Genomic DNA, 17,609 nt, shown 5'->3' with positions numbered 1-17,609 from the left:
CACTTTCTACACCAACATTGTCAGTGCAGTCTCAATCAATGGGTGGGAATCAGATAGCTTCCCTGTAAGATCTGGAGTCAGGCAGGGATGCCCCCTCTCACCCGCCTTGTTTGTGTGTTGCATAGAGCCATTTGCCGAATCCATCAGGAAGGATGCGAGCCTGACAGGGGTGACTATTCCTGGCAGCGGGGGCCTGCAGGTTAAGGCCTCCCTGTACATGGATGACGTCGCTGTTTTCTGCTCGGATCCGCTGTCCGTGCACAGAGTCGTGTGCATCTGCGACCAGTTCGAACAGGCCTCGGGGGCCAAGGTAAACCGAGGCAAGAGCGAGGCCATGCTCTTCGGGAACTGGGCCGACCAATCCTCTATCCCCTTCACCGTCAGGACTGACCACCTGAAGGTGCTGGGTATTTGGTTCGGGGGGGCTGGGGCGTGCGCCAAGACCTGGGAGGAGCGGATCAGGAAGATGAGACAGAAACTAGGCAGATGGGGGCAACGGTCGCTCTCCATCGCGGGAAAAAACCTGGTCATCAGGTGTGAGGTACTCTCAGTATTGCTATATGTGGCACAGGTCTGGCCTATCCCCAGGACCTGTGCCGCCGCAGTCACCCGGGCCATCTTCCAATTCATTTGGAGATCAAAGATGGACCGGGTCCAAAGAGACTCTATGTACAAAGACCGGTGCAATGGGGGAAAAAACACGCCCAATGCCACCCTCACCCTGATGGCCACCTTTGTGTGTGGCTGCATCAAGCTGGGCGTGGATCCCCGGTACGCAAACACCAAGTGTCACTACGTACTGAGGTTCTACCTGTCCCGGTGTTGCGAAGGATGGGCCTGGCCTCGCTGCCGCGGAACGCTCCGAGTAGTTGGACCGTTCCGTATCACCTGTCCTTCGTGGAGAAATTTATGAGGAAAAACACCTTTGGCCACAAGTCCATCAGGAAGTGGTCAGCACGTAGCGTCCTTGAGACCCTTCGGGAAAAGGAGAGGGCGGATCCTGTCGAGCGGTTCCCGGAGCAGACTGTCAAAGCCATTTGGCAGAATGCCTCATCGCCAGAACTTTCCAACAAGCACCAAGACGTGGCTTGGCTGGTTGTGAGAAGGGCTCTGCCTGTGAGATCCTTTATGCACGCCCGGACTCTCTGCCGCACCGCACGCTGCCCTCGAAGTGGCTGCGGGGGGGGACGAGACTGTCACACACCTCCTTCTGGAATGTGCCTATGCAGAGGAAGTCTGGAGAGGAATGCAGTGGTGCTTGTCGAGGTTCGTCCCGAGCAGCGCCGTGATGCGGGACTCCGTGCTCTACGGCCTGTTCCCTGGGACTCACACCGAGACGAACATTAACTGCGCCTGGAGGATCATCAACTCGGTGAAGGACGCTCTCTGGGCGGTCCGAAACCTGTTGATCTTCCAGCTGAAGGAGTTGACCCCGACCGAGTGTTGCAGACTGGCACATTCCAAGGTCCAAGACTACGTGTTGAGGGACGCGCTGAAGCTTGGGGTAGCTGCCGCCAAGGCGCGGTGGGGAAAGACCACCGTGTAAGATCGGCCTGCCTAAAGAAGAACAGGGGGCCCATGCGGACGTTTTTTTTTGGGCTCTGCTGATGCCTCAGCCAAATAGATGTATATGTACAAGATTGAAAAATGCACAGGATTGTAAAGGACAAGGATAAATTCGAATCTGTGTTTGTAAATATGGACATATGTATGGCATGATCAAATGTACAGACCATAAAATCATTCTATGAATAAAGTATATTTTTGAAATAAAAAAAAACTTTCTTTCACATTTTCTGTAAATGCATTTTTCTTTCACACCTTCCCTCCAGAATTTCTTTCATTGCAATAACCCACATTCCGGATCATATCGGACCAAAACATTCCCAATGTTAGTGAGGGGTCCTGTTTTCCCCATACGTGGGGGCGGGGATGAAGAAATAATTTCAGATTAAAACATTCTTCACCCAGTGACTGTTTCCGAAATGCTGCAATTGTAATTTCTCACTGAAGTTGTAAACTTGTTCTGGAAGCTGCCATCCTCTTCCTTTCTGTAAACGGTCAAAGGTGAGACATTGCAAAGTTTTCTCAACAGAAATCGCGTCGCTTTCAAGTGCCGTATAATTCCATCTTGGGGAAAGTTTACCCGAGGGAGCTGCTCCAGTCACATCCAACCGACGGCGAATGAGTCCGAGACTCGGCGATGGACGGTACCGGTGGATACAGAAAGGAAGCCCTGTATGAACTATCACCATCTCGGTGCTGCCTGAGCTGAATGTGTTCAGCAGCGCAGGGACAGTGAAAGTGAAAGGGGGTTTGAATCAGGAAGTGCTGAGGGTGAACATGGCTTTCAGACAGCAGGTCCAGAGTTTGACCGAGGAGGTAATCTGTCCCATTTGTCTGGATTTCTTCACCGATCCGGTGACACTGGAGTGTGAACACAACTTCTGCCGCTCCTGTATCACCCAGAGTTGGGAAAGGCGAGGGAGAAACTCCTGCCCGGAATGTAGACAGGAGTTTCCGGACAGAAACCTCAGAGGAAACCGGGCCTTAGCGAATCTGGCCGAGAAAGCTCGAAAATTAAATGGGAATCCGCAAGAGAAGGAAAGGAAACATCACTGTGAGGAACATCAGGAAGAACTGAAGCTGTTTTGTGAAACAGACGAAAAATTGATCTGTCTGGTTTGTAGAGATTCCCGGGAACACAAATCTCACAACTTCATCCCGATTAAAGAAGTTGTTGGAATCTACAAGGTAAAAGGAAACAGATTCCATCCTCGAATTATTTCATCACATTTTCATGGTCTAACACTTTCATTGCTTTTCTCTCGCAATCCCAGGATCGGGTGAAATCTTCCTTGGGTTCTCTCATAGGGAAGATATCAGCGGCTCTAGAAAAGGAACAGCAGCAGAAACAGCAGATTTCCCAAATTCAGGTAAAATCTCCCTGAGTTCAGCTTCAACATTTGATTCGATCATTTGTGTTTCTTCACAGAAAAATATGTTTCATTTCACAGGAGGAATTCAGAAATCTTCAGACCCACATCACATCCGAATTTGCTCAAATGCACCAGATGCTGACTGAGAAAGAGCAGAGTTTACTCCAAGATCTCAGGAAACAAGAGGAAAACATTCTCAAACCAATGGAGGAACATCTTCATGAAATTCAAGAGAATTTAAATTCTATTCAGGACAAGCTCTCAAAGTTGGAAAAACAGTTGGAACAAACAGACGGAGTGATATTTCTGAAGGTGAGGGATTATATTTCAGTGAAAGTGTGACTGTGAACAGTCCCAACATGATGCAGACACCCATCCTCCTTCATTCCCCCTGTCACTATCTCCCTCTGCTCCTTTCTCCCTCATGGGCTTCTCCACTTTCCTGTTCAGTACATTTTGTCTCAATCACACTGTGTGACAGTGGATTCCACATTCTCATCACTTTCTTGATAAACAATTTGGTTCTGAACTTCCCTTTGGATTTATTTGTCCCATGATTACTTTTACAGATCCATATTTTCAGATTCCCTACAATTGGAAGCATCTTCGTTGAATCCAGCAAATCTCTGTCATTTTCTCAACATCAGAATCAGATCTTCTGTTTTATCGAGTAGTTTAATATCACCAATTAACTTTTGCACTTGTTGCTTTTTAAAATATTTTGTCCCAGTCTTCAGTATCTTTAGTGTAATATCCTCTTTCTATTCCATGTTTGCAACAATGAGAACAGGGGAGCTGGTGGGTGTAGTGGTAATGCTGCTGGACTAGTTTTCACAGATGGTGAAAGTTAACTTCAACAAAACGTACCTGACATTTTATAGAAAGGATCACCTAATGGTGACCAGGTAAACACTGTCAATTGTTGTAAAACCATTTGATTCACTAACATCCATCAGGGAAGACAATCTACTGTCCTTCCCTGGTCTGCTCTCCATATGCCTCCAGACCCAGCAATTTAGATCACTCTTGGGGATGGGGTTGAGCCAGTGACACTCATACCCCATGTATTAGTGTTTTTTTTTAAAATGAGAGCTCTAAGTAAGATGTAACAATGTGAGTGTAATTGCTGCTTTCTGGATATAGACAGTCAGTCTCTGTCAACTCAGATTGTGTTTGATTTATTTCAGGAGGAAATATCTCGGAAGAGGAGGTAGGACATGCAGTTTTCTGCAACTGATTGAAAATTGATGAAATTATTCAGGAAAGTCTTTCTGGTGAATTTATGATAAACTGTTTAATATTTACAGGATGAGTGATGAGCTTGGTAATGACCTGTCACTAACAGATGGTGTCCTGTCGACTGAAAAATCCAACATCTTTTTACCGTTTCCAGTGTGGACAGAAATAGTGGAGGCCATTAAACCGAATAAAGGTCAGATCAGTTCCTTTGTGCTGATTATAATTTCCAATTTAAATTGTTATGTATACAAATATCAAACAGAGTATGTTTAAGCACTCAATTATCCAGAAACCTGGATTAATATGGCCTTGAATGTCATTGACATCAAGGCAGCACGTGACCAAGTGTGACACCAAGAAGCCCCACTGAAACAGGAGTCAATGGGAATCAGGTGGAATTCTCCACTGGTGGGAATTGTACTGAACACATTGGAAGATAGTTGTGATTATGTGGAAGTGGATCATCTCCACCACTGGCCTTCACAACTGCAGCTCCTCACGTCTGTGTCCTCGGCCCAAAAACCTTCTTCAGCAGGAATGTTCCCCCAGCATCATGTCAGAGATGGGGCTGTTTGATCATGATGTGTTGGTCAAATGGGCAGATCAACAGCAGATGGAACTTAATCCTGAAAAGTGTGAGGTGATGCACTTTGGAAGAAGTAACAAGATAAGGGGGGAGTGAATGAATGACAGGACACTATCAAGCTCAGAGGGATCTAACGGTGCTGATCCATAGATCAGTGAAAATGGCTGAACATGTTAATAGGGCAGTTAACAAGGTGCTCCTTGTTATCAGTTGAGACACAGATGATAAGAGCAGGGAGGTTATGTTGAAGCTGTACAGGACTTTGGTTTGGCCACAGCTGGAGTAGTGTGTGCAGTTCTGGTCTCCTTACAATAGAAAACATGTGATTGCATTGGAAGGGGGTGCAGAGGAGATTCACCAGGATGTTGTCTGGGTTGGAACATTTTGGTTATGAAGAGATAGGCTTGAGTTGTTTTCTTTCGAGCAGGGAAGACTGAGGAGGGAGAGGAAGCAGATGTTCTCTTTAATAGCAGAGTCAAAAATGAGGGGATTTAGTTTTAAGATGAAGGGTAAGAGGTTTCAGGAGTATTTGAGGAAACTCTTTCTCCCCCAGAGGGTGATGGGAATCTGGAACTCACTGCCTGGGAGGGCACGAGAGGGGGAATCACACAACTTTTATAAAAGTATATGAATGAGCATATGAAATGTCATAGCATCCAAAGCTCTGGGCCAAGAACTGGAAAGTGTGTTTCCTGTAGTGCAAGACCAATGGGTTGAAGGGTCTCTCCTGTGCTGTATGACTGTGTGACTCACATTCAGTATGTGTGCTTTATTTACTGTTATATGGACTCATATGGAGGATACTGTCAATAGACTCATGTGACAATTTACAGGGCAATTGGCTGAGAAATGCTGAATTCTCACCTGGTCATTCAGATTATTTTCTATTTTAGGCATTTTTTTTCTTGAAAATCTCTTCAGCAAAAATGGTTGCTGTACCTGGGCGAGGCTGATATGGAAACAATGCTGACCAGAACAAAAATATTGTGTGTTCATAATCAGCCGCAAAGGGTGTAGCTTCAGTGTGAGAGTGGAAAGAGGGGAGTGAAACAGAGAAATAAGATGTGTTGATAAGAGACTGAGAAAGACCTTGCTGTTACATAGCTCCATGTTATTTCCTGGGAATTCCTGAACACTTCATAATCGATGGATTATTTTTCACATGGGATTAACATTGTTAACAACTTTTGAAATTGCTCCTGATATTGATTGGATTGGATTTGTTTGAACAGGAGAGATTCAAAGTGGAGGACACAAATAACATGCCAGTAATTGACAAAGAGACGAAGGTAGGTGAGGACCTGGAAGCAATCATTATCACAGAAATGGTGGCGTTGGGCATCTCATGGAGCTCATGGTAGACAAGTCTCCTGGCCCTGATGGAATGTCTCCCAGAGCACGAAAAGAGATGGTGGGAGAAATAGTAACTGCATTTGTGGTAATTTTCCAAACTTCACTGGAGCAGGTCCAGCAGATTGGAAAACAGCAAATGTGATGTCACTGTTTAAAAAGGGAGGTAGATAAAAGATGGGGAATTCTAGACTGGTTAGCTTAACTTCTGTAGTGGGGAAAATGCTCAAGTCTGTTATTGTGGAAGAGCTGGCAAGGCATTTAGATGAAAATTGTCCCCTTGGGCAGAGGCAATATGGATTCATGAAGGGCAGGCCACGCTTAACCAATCCACTGGAATTCTATGAAGACTTTACGAGCATGAAGGACAACGGTAACCCAGTAGATGTGGTGTATCTAGATTTGCAAAAAGCATTTGACAAGGGGCAGCACAAAAGGCTGCTGCATAAGATAAAGATGCAAGGCACTGACAATGTACTGGTATGTATAGAGGATTGGTTAACTAACAGGAAGCAAAGAGTGGGGATAAATGAGTGCTTTTCTGGCTGGCAATCAGTAACTAGCGGTGTGCCTCAGGAGTCCGTGTTGAGACTGCAATTATTCACAATTTACAGAGATGATTTGGAGTTAGGGACCCTGTGTAGTGTGTCAAAGTTTGTGGATGGCCCCAAGATGAGCAGTAGAACAAAGTGTGCAGAGGATTATGAAACTTTGCAGAGGGACATAGTTGAAGTGAGCAGGCAAGGGTCTGTCAGATGGAGTACAATGTTAATAAGTGTGAAGTCATTCATTTTGGTAGGAATCACAATGAAAAATTGCAGCATGTTGCTGTGCAGAGGGATCTGGGTGTCCTTGTGCATGAACCACAGAAGGTTGGTCTGCAGATGTAAAAGGTCATTAAGAAGGCAAATGGAATTTTGTTCTTCATTGCTGAAGGGATTGTGTTTAAAAGCAGGAAGCTTAAGTCATAGCTGTATAGGGTGTAGGTGAGGTCACATCTGGAGTAATGTGTGTAGTTTTGGTCTCCTTACTTGAGAAAGGATGTACTGACACTAGCGAGGTTGCAGAGGAGGTTTACCAGGTTGTTCCCGGATTTGAGGGAGTTGGCTTATAGGGAGAGACTGAGTAGACTGGGCATTATATTCATTGCAATTTAGAAATGTGAGGAGAGATCTTATAGAAACATATAAAATTATGAAGGGAATAGATAAGATAGAAGTAGCGAGGATGTTTCCACTGGCAGGGGAAGCTGGGACAAGAGGACATCGCCTCAACATTAGGGAGAGCAGATTTAGGACTGAACTGAAAAGCAACGTCTTCACCCAGAGGGTTGTGACTCTCTGGAATTCCCTGCCCAATGAAGTAGCTGAGGCTTCCTCAGAAAATATTTTTAAAGGTAAGATAGATACATTTTTGAACAGAAAAGGAATTAAAGGTTATGGTGACAGGGCAGGTAAGTGGAGCTGAGGCCACAGAAAGATCAGCCATGATCTTATTGGATGGTGGGGCAGGGTCAAAGGGCCAGGTGGCCTACTCCTCCTCCTAGTCCTTATGTGTCCCCAGAACATTACCTGGGCGTCTGGATGAACAATCTGGACCACTTCCTCCCCTCACAGGAAACTTAGTGTCATTCAGGTCATGGATGGAACTGTGATAACTTTGTCCTGGAGCTACCACACATCCTCAAAATACTCGGCTTAAATAACCTCTCCTCGGGTTTCATCCCAACACTGTGGGTCTGGGACTGAAACTAACTTTTACTCCAATATAATGTGACTCACTAAGTCCATTACCCACTTCTCAGAAACACTGCTCTACACAGCCATCTGTTCCAAGGTCTTCTCAGAGCTAAAACAGAACCCAGAGATAAAACTACAGCAATAGATTGTTCTTACTCAGTCAGGGGGTTGAGCAATGGTGTCATCAGCCAGGGCCACAGTGGGTAGGCCTTGTCTCCTAGGAACCAGCTTGTAGGGCACCTGGGCCCTCAGACACAGCAGGGACATGAGAGTGCTCCAGGGTGTAGAAACCATGGCAGCTCCCAGGGTACTGGGGACACACCTTCAGGAAGTGGAACTGGTGATTCCAGACAATCTGCATATTAATGGATTGGAAGCACTTCCTATTGATGAACTCCACTGCATTGTCATATCGCCCTCTCAATGGGACGTGACTACAGCTGATGGTGCCCTGTACCTGGGGGACGACAGTGATGTTCCTGAATCCTACTGCCTGGGCTAAAGGACTGACCTTGACATGGGGAAACGAGAGGAACTGCTGAGATCTTGTACAGATGGCACTGATCCATTTGTGGGTGGGTGACGGAGAGATCCCACACAGATCCCCAGTGGCTCCCTGGAAGATGCCAAACACATCGAGGTTCCACACAGCTGTCCCCTTCTCAGACACCAGAAGAGGATGGGCCCCCACTTCCTCAGCTCTCAGGGCCAGATCAGCTGTTGGGACAATTCAGCCACAAGGTCTCAGGCTGCATTGACAGGTTCCAGGCCTCACAGATTGTTTGGAAGTGGTGCCCAGTCCTGTATCGATTATGACCATACCCACCTTTGCTTTGCCCCTGCCTGCCTTGACTGTTTGCTCCTTTTCTCAGCCTCAGACGGATCCTTCTTCTCATTCTCTGTCTGGGTCCCACCCCCCTCACCAGATTGCTCAGGTTGAATGTTTTGAAGAACTGACTGATATGATTGATGAAGGCAGAGCAGTGCATGTTATCCATGTTGGACGTCAGTGAGGTGTCTGACAAGGTTCCACTAGTAGACTGGATAACAAGGTTATAACATGTGGAATACGGGGTGGTGTTCTCCCTGAAGACTGACTGGGCAGGCGGTCTACCTTGCCCTAGAGAAGGGTGGGAAGTTCTCACCTGTTGACCCTCTGGAGGTAGTTGCTCAGGGGGTCATTATATCGAACGTCCCGCCCTTTGTTCCATCTGAGCTACTTCTCCCTCACCTCCTCCAGCTCAGGGTGAGGGGGAGAGCGTAAGGTAGGGTGTGGGGCGGCTCCCGCTAGGTCTAAAGGAGACCCTCCCCCTTCCCCCCACTCTCCGATGAGGGGTGATCATTTCGAGATTTATCAAATCATGAGGGAATCGTTCCAACTGCTGGCTCTCTCGTCTCTGGGGCGCTCTTGATCAATGTGTTCGGCTGTTAACGGAAAAGCTGGTGGTTCAAGACCACCCCCAGCAGAGCGATCGCTGATTTCTCTCGATCCGTTAAAATCATGAGGGGCATGGATAAGGTAAACGAACCAAGCTCACTCCCAGGTACATGCGTCTAAACCTACAGGGCATAGGTTTATGGTGAATGGAGGGGGTTGGGGGGAGAGAGGCGAAAGATTTAAAAGGGATTTAAGGGTCAACGTTTTCACGTACACTACCGACTATGTATGGAAAGAGCTGCCAGAGGAAGTGGCGGAGGCTGGTACAATTACAACATTTAAAAGGCATTTAAATGGGTAGATGAGTAGGAAGGGTCTGGAGAGATATGGGTCAAATGCCGGTATATGGAATCAGATTAATTGAGGATATCTGATCAGCAGATGTTTGCTTCCATGCTGTACAACTCTATGACTCTAAATTCTTCAGTTAGTTTATTACTTCTGTTTCCAAAGTGGAAGGGAATTTATGAATGTGAAAGTGAGTTCAACACTTATTTTTTAACACACAGGAAGGAAAGAAACTCAAAAGCTGACAACTCAAAGCAATGTCCGTGTGAAAATCCCATGTGAACATTGTACATCAGAAACAGGGGCAGGAGTGACCCCGAGAGCTTGCCCTGTCATTCATAAAGATGGCGGCTGATCTGATTGTGACCTTAACTCCATTTTCCTGCCTGACTCCCACAGCCTTCAACTCCCTCATTGATCAAAAACCTGTTTAACTCAGCTTCCAATATATTCAATGAACTGGGCTCCACTGCTCTCGAGGGGGAGAAAATTCCAAAGACGAATGATCCTGATACACAAAATCCCTCCCCATCTCCATGTAAATTGGCAGGGCCCTTACTTTGAAACTCTATCCCTGGTTCCAGGTTCCCCCACGATGGGAAACAGCCTCTCAATGTCTCCTCTGTCAACACCTTCACCATCTTATACATTTCAATAAGAACCTCTCATTCCTCTAAACTCCAATGAGTACAGCCCCAGCCTGAAACCTTCCATCACAAGGGAACTGCTTCATCCCAGGAACCCACCGAGTGAACATTCTCTGACCTGTCCCCACTGTTTCAATAAAGCTCTTTCCCAATGGCCCTGACCTCAGTCTACCCAGTACCAGCTGGATTCCTTTCGATGACATTGGATTTCAGGAGATTTAATTGGTATTTTGAGATCAGATTCAGCATTTTTATTTCCAATTTTGTGAAAACACATTTCACTCCCCCATGATATTGGAAAATAATGAATGACAGTGGGACTCCCACAAACAGGAGCTTGTTCTCACTGAGGCAGCTGGAGCTATATCCCATTGGATGTAAACTGAGAGAAACCCTGAATAAGGCTGGAATAAGAGTAAAGCAGTGGATTTGAAAATGTTTGGAGACATGAAAGACTTTTTTTATTTCAAAAATATAACTTTATTCATAAAATAATTTGATGGTCTGTACAGTTGATCATGCCATACATACATAAACATTAACATACAGAGATCAGAATGTATTATTTTTATATCCATGTCTGTACATTTTTCATTCATATGTCCGTATATTTAGCTGAGGCGTCAGCAGAGCCCAAATGACTGCATGGGCCCCCTGTTCTTTAGGCAGGCAGATCTTACACAGTGGTCTTTCCCCACTGTGCCTTGGCGGCAGCTGCCCCAAGCTTCAGCGCGTCCCTCAACACGTAGTCCTGGACCTTGGAATGTGCCAGTCTGCAACACTCAGTCAGGGTCAGCTCCTTCAGCTGGAAGATCTACAGGTTTCGGACCGCCCAGAGAGCGTCCTTCACCGAGTTGATGATCCTTCAGGCACAGTTGATGTTCGTCTCAGTGTGGGTCCCGGGGAATAGGCCGTAGAGCACGGAGTCCCGTGTCACGGCACTGCTCGGGACAAACCTTGACAAACACCACTGCATTCCTCTCCAGACTTCTTCTGCATAGGCACATTCCAGAAGGAGGTGTGTGACAGTCTCGTCTCCCCCCCCCCCCCTCCGCAGCCACTTCGAGGGCAGCGTGCGGTGCGGCAGAGAGTCCAGGCGTGCATAAAGGATCTCACAGGCAGAGCCCTTCTCACCACCAGCCAAGCCATGTCTTGGTGCTTGTTGGAAAGTTCTGGCGATGAGGCATTCTGCCAAATGGCTTTGACAGTCTGCTCAGGGAACCGCTCGACAGGATCCGCCCTCTCCTTTTCCCGAAGGGTCTCAAGGACACTACGTGCTGACCACTTCCTGATGGACTTGTGGTCAAAGGTGTTTTTCTTCATAAACTTCTCCACGATGGACAGGTAGTACGGAACAGTCCAACTACTCAGAGCGTTCCACGGCAGCGAGGCCAGGCCCATCCTACACAACACCGGGGACAGGTAGAACCTCAGTACGTAGTGACACTTGGTGTTTGCGTACCGGGGATCCATGCACAGCTTGATGCAGCCACACACAAAGGTGGCCATCAGGGTGAGGGTGGCATTGGGTGTATTTTCTCCCCCGCTGACCAGATCTTTGGATAGCGAGTCCCTTCGGACCCGGTCCGTCTTTGACTTTCACATAAACTGGAAGATGGCCTGGGTGACTGCAGCGGCACAGGTTCTGGGAATAGGCCTGACCTGTGCCACGTATAACAGCAATGACAGTGCCTCACACCTGATGACCAGGTTTTTTCCCGCGATGGAGAGAGACTGTAGCTTCCATCTGCCTAGTTTCTGCCTCACTTTGCTGATTCGCTCCTCCCAAGACTTGGCGCACGCCCCAGCCCCGCTGAACCAAATACCCAGCACCTTCGGGTGGTCAGTCCTGACGGTGAAGGGGATCGAGGATTGGTCGGCCCAGTTCCTGAAGAGCATGGCCTCATTCTTGCCTCGGTTTACCTTGGCCCCCTAGGCCCATTCGAACTGGTCACATATGCACATGAGTCTGTGCACGGACAGCGGATCCAAGCAGAAAACGGCGACATCATCCATGTACAGGGAGGCCTTATCCTGCAGGCCCCCACTGCCAGGAATAGTCACCCCTCTCAGGCGCGCATCCTTCCTGATGGATTCGGCAAATGGCTCGATGCAGTACACAAACAAGGCAGGAGAGAGAGGGCAGCTCTACCTGACTCCAGATCTTACAGGGAAGCTATCTGATTCCCACCCATTGATTGAGACTGCACTGACAATGTTGGTGTAGAGCAGTCTGATCCAATTGCAGATTCCCTCCCCAAAGCCCATTTTGGAGAGAACATCTCTCATATACCTGTGTGATATCCTGTCAAAGGCTTTCTCCTGATCCAGGCTGATCAGACAGGTGTCCCCCTCTGTCCTGCACGTAGGCGATCGTATCCCTGAGGAGTGCGAGACTCTCAGTGATCTTCCTGCCCAGTACAGCACAGGTTTGGTCAGGGTGAATCACCGACCCCAGAGCAGACCTGACCCAGTTGGCGATTACCTTTGACACAACTTTGTAATCCGCATTCAACAGTGAGATTGGTCTCCAATTTCTGAGTTCCTCCCTCTCCCCCTTCCGCTTGTAGATGAGGGTGATGATGCCTTTCCTCATGGATTCACTCATGGTACCTGCCGGAAGCATACTGACATACACCTCCAGCAGGTCCTGGCCAATCAAGTCCCACAGAGCCAAATAGAGCTCAACCAGTAAGCCGAAGGACTCGAGGGCCTTGGTCAGCTCTCCCAGAGATAGCGGCTGGTCCGGCCTCTCCTGTGTTCTGTCGTCTAAGACCTCCGTGATAGAGGACAGGAACAACTGGGAAGCCGCGCTGTCGGTCGGCTTCGCGTCATACAGACTGGCATAGAAGGATTTGCAGATCCTTATGCCGTCAGCCTGAGATGACGTTATCGAGCCATCTTCTTCCTTCAGGCTGCTGAGCACAGAGCTCTCTTTGTGCACCTTTTGGAAGAAGAAACGTGAGCACATCTCGTCCTGCTCCACCGAGCGGACCCTGGACCAGAAGATTATCCTGGAGGCCTCCGAGGTAAAGAGCGAAGTTTGCTGGCCCTTCACCTCCTTGAGGTCCTCCGTGACATCGACCCCCATCATCTGCAGCAGGAGCAGGTTCTGCATACTTTCCTGGAGCTGGGACAGTTTTCCCCGCCTCTCTCTCTCGCCTTCTGAACACCTTTGAGGATGTAGAACCTCTTGATGTTCCCTTTTACTGTTTCCTACCAGTCTGCTGGGGACTTAAAGAGGGGCTTCACGGTCCTCCAACCCTCTTGAGCTCCTCAATGTTTCCTGGGGTCAACAGCTTTGTGTTCAGCTTCTACGTTCCCTTACCAGCCCGCTGCTCGTCCTGTAGGTGACAGTCGGCCAGCAGGAGGCAGTAGTCAGAGAAGAACACCGGCTTGACATCGGTGGATCTGACCGAGAGCGTTTGGGACACAAACAGGTAATCTATCCTTGAGCAGATAGACCCGTCTGCCCGTGACCAGGTATATCTACACTGCGCTCCATCTGCAGGGGTGTTGAAGACGTCGTGCAGCTGTCCAGTTTACTGTTCCCGCCCCCCCCCCCCCGCCGGATCGTCCATCTGCATCAATGATACAGTTGAAGTCTCTGGCCAGAATGACCGGCCTGGACGTAGCCAGCAACAGTGGAAGCTGCTGCAGGACGGCCAACCCTCTTACCCACTGGGGCGTACACATTAATCAGTCTCAGGGGAGCATTCCTGTACGTGACGTCGGTGACGAGGAGGCGCCCGCCCACCACCTCCTTAACCTCGGAGATGGTGAAGTTGCCTCCTCGCAACAGGATACCCAGGCCGGAGGCGCGGCTATCGTTGCCCCCCCGACCACACTGGGCCCACAAGTTCTACCATCTCCTGTAGCTGCTGAGGTGCAGTATCCCACACTCCTGCAGAAACAGGACATCAGCTTTCACATTGCCCAGGAAGGCCATCGTAGAAACACATCGTGTAGCTGATTTGATGCTACACACATTGATGTTGGCAATTTTAAACCCCATTTTAACAGTTTACGAGGTTACCAGTGTCCATTTTCTTCTGGTCTTGCCCCTCTGGGGTAGCTGCGTGCATCCCCGTGGTGACGGCAAACTGCTGGACCCTCCCAGGGCTGAGGTAGCTGTCCAGCTCCACGCTGGGGCCATTTCCCCGCTCTGGTGTCATCGTGTCAGGCCCAGGGTCCGCACCGTCCAGTTCTCCATCTGACACCAGGGCTGTCACAGGACCGCTGCTCCCAGTTACCTGGAGCTGTGGGCCGGTGGGTACCCCTTGGTTCTCACCGGGTAGGGGGAGGCCTTTACCCATCCCCTCAGAGGGATCGTCTTTCCCTGTTTGGGCAGTGCTGCCCTCCTTTTTCCCCACGGCGCTCTGTTTCTTCCTCAGGTGACGACCCTCCTTGCACCCGTCCTCACCATCGGAAGAGCTGCCTGTATCCTCGTCGTGAAGGTGTCGCTTCCCCCTTCGCTGGGTGGCTTTGGGGGCCTGGTGAGGTTTTCTCTTCCTGCTTTTGACAGTAATCCAATCCTCTGCCTCCTTTGCTCCCTCCTCTTTCATTTCCTCCGTCTGTCTTGAAGGAGCTTGGGTCGCCTGCTGCATCTCCCCACTGTCTGCTGTTTGCTCCACTACAGCCTGCCCTTCCTTCTGGGTACCTCCAGACACCGTTCCTGTGCTGTTTTGTGGTACCTTGCTGGTCTTAGTCGGTCCACGGCTCGTGTTGCCACCTCGGGCCATCTGTGCGTCGGTGGCAGCCCCTCGTCTTGGGCAGGCCTTGTACATGTGGCCCGCCTCTCCGCACAGATTACAGTTCTTGGCCTCCTTACATTCCTTGGTCGGGTGGCCTTCCTGCTTGCAGTTTAGGCAGACGGTCACCTTACAATCTGCTGCCATGAAAGACATAAATTTGGATAATTTATTTTCCATGTTTAGCAAATTTGCAGGATTTGCAGGGATCACTCTCAAGATCCACATTTATTACCCACCTCAAACTGCACTTCGCAATATGATGCTGATCCATATTCTTCTGCTCAATGCATACATCCCTCCCACACACATTCCCCTCACACTAAACCTCACACCCAAAGCTCACAAATACACAATCCCCTCCCGAACTCTCTCACATGCACGATTCACTCTTGCATCCTCATCTCACCACCAACCCTACACACAAATACTGCAGCGTGTTCACCCCGTCCGACATACTCACCACCCCACACACACATCCCTCTCCCCCACACACATTCCCCACTTCTACACATACCCCTCATTCTAACACACAAACACGCCCTGCAATGCACACACAGACACAGCCACATCCTACATCATACACTCCCACATCACAACCCCCAGACACACACATCCCCCTCCCCCCAAACACACATACACACATCCCCCTCCTCCCAAACACGTTCCCCTCCACCCCACAGACAGGTTCCCCTGCCCCTCACACACACTTCCCCCTCCCCCACACAAACTTACCTCTCCCCACACACATGACCCCACCCACAACACACATCCCCCTCCCCCAACGCACATCCCCCTCCCCCCACACACAACCCCTCTGCACCACACATGTACCCCTCCCCCCACACACACGCCCCCCCCGGTCCCCCACAGACACGTCAGCCTCCCCCCATACAAACCTCTCCCTCCCACCACTCACATGTCTCCCTGCCCCCCACATACAGGTCCCCCCTCTCCGCATCCCCACACATATGGCCCCCTCTTCCCCAACCGACGACCCCTCTCCCCCAACACACATTTCCCCCTTCCCCCGCCACACACATTCCTGTCCCACCCCTGCAGACTGGTCCCCCTTCCCCTACACACATGCACTCCTCCCCCCTCACACACATATTTCCCTCCCCCCAACACATCCTCCTCCCCTCACCTCCACACATCCACCTCCCTCCCCCACACACGGGTCCCCCTCCCCCCCACACATCCCCCTCCCCCCCACACACACATCCCTCTCCCCCACACACACATCCCTCTCCCCCCAACACACACCTCCCCCTCTTACCCCCCCACACACCTCCCCCTCCCATTCCCACACATATCCCCCTCCCATTCCCACACACATCCCACTCCCACACACACACATCCCCTTCCCACTCCTACACAAACACCTCCTCCTACCCCCACACACACATCCCCCTTCCCCCCTACACACACACCTCCCCCTACCCCCCACTGACCATACCCAGGGACTGTCTCTAATTCTCTGTGTTTCTCTCCCCGTCTCTGTGACCCTGGATGTGGAAACAGCGAATCCCCAGCTCGTGGTCTCTGAGGATCTGAAGAGTTTCAGACTAACCCGGACCCAGAGGAGTCTCCCTGACACCGAGAAGAGGTTTACAAACTGGGACTGTGCCCTGGGATCAGAGGGATTCACATCAGGGAGACATTACTGGGAGGTGGAGGTGGGGAAGATGTTGGACTGGAATCTGGGAGTAGCCTCAGAGTCTGTGGAGAGGAAGAGACCGGTCAGTCTGATCCCAGAGAATGGATTCTGGACCTTGGGGCGGGTTGAAGATCAGTTTTATATGAACTCCTCTCCTCGATCCCCTCTCCCTGTCGGTCTGATCCCCAGGAAGATGGGAGTTTATCTCAGTTATGAATCTGGGACAGTTTCATTTTACAACGTGGACACCAAGTCCCATCTCCACACCTTCACTGGGAATAAATTCACTGGGAAACTTTATCCTTTCTTCGGGGCCTCGGATTATACTTCCCTTGGGATTTTTCCTGTTTATTACTTTTTTGAGCGTTTGTTTTTCCCGAGAATCAGCTGTTAAAGGGGTGGGGCCTCCCTGACGTCACAATGACCCCCGGGTTTAGGGTCTGGGTCAGGGATTGGGGTCAGAAACCTCCCATCGACAACAGGATGTTACTGAATGTGTTATTGAATTCTGAGATTATACTTTGTAACATCACAACCAAACTGTCAATAAATCAGATACAAATATAAATGTCAGATGGTGAAAATAAAAAGTAAATTAAATATCTTGTGTCTCTCCTTCCTTCATTTACTCCCTGCTTCGGTCCCATCCTCCATCTCTTCACCTGTTTCCCAGTCTGGAGCTGGGATTTCTCTGTTTCTCACTCTGCACCCGGAACATGAAATCCTGAAGGAGAAATCCAAACACTGAAAGGTGTGACATAGCTGCATTTACATAGCATCCTCTATTGAGCTGCTTGTGTCATTGGGGAGGGGATTTATAGAACCTTTCTCAGGATATGCAATACCCCAAAGTTTAACTGCCCCGTTAACTTGGGTTCTGTCTGCACAGCTACTGCTGAGGATTTGCAGCATTTTCTGATTGTATTTCTGATTTCCAACATTCCCAGGATTTGGGATTAGTGGTGCTGGAAG

At 49.3% G+C, this 17,609-nt stretch overlaps 1 protein-coding gene across 5 annotated transcripts in view; it reads left to right on the top strand.

The window, feature by feature from the left end:
- LOC140455252 (zinc-binding protein A33-like) overlaps window positions 1-17,045 on the top strand; it is a 476,866-nt gene extending 459,821 nt beyond the window's left edge. For 4 of the 5 annotated variants that reach the window (XM_072549981.1, XM_072549979.1, XM_072549980.1 and 1 more), the window contains one exon: window positions 16,475-17,045. In XM_072549981.1, coding sequence (XP_072406082.1) covers window positions 16,475-17,031 — 557 coding nt within the window. In that variant the 3' untranslated portion in view covers window positions 17,032-17,045. Of the gene's footprint in view, window positions 1-1,986; window positions 2,755-2,840; window positions 2,937-3,017; window positions 3,252-4,126; window positions 4,150-4,246; window positions 4,371-16,473 lie in introns of those variants that run through there. The other variant, XM_072549982.1, reaches the window with a different exon arrangement.
- The last annotated feature ends 564 nt before the right edge of the window (window positions 17,046-17,609 follow it).

This window comes from Chiloscyllium punctatum, chromosome 30, assembly GCF_047496795.1.
Source record: "Chiloscyllium punctatum isolate Juve2018m chromosome 30, sChiPun1.3, whole genome shotgun sequence".
NCBI lineage: Eukaryota > Metazoa > Chordata > Chondrichthyes > Orectolobiformes > Hemiscylliidae > Chiloscyllium > Chiloscyllium punctatum.
This window is presented reverse-complemented; position numbering and strand designations above follow the sequence as displayed.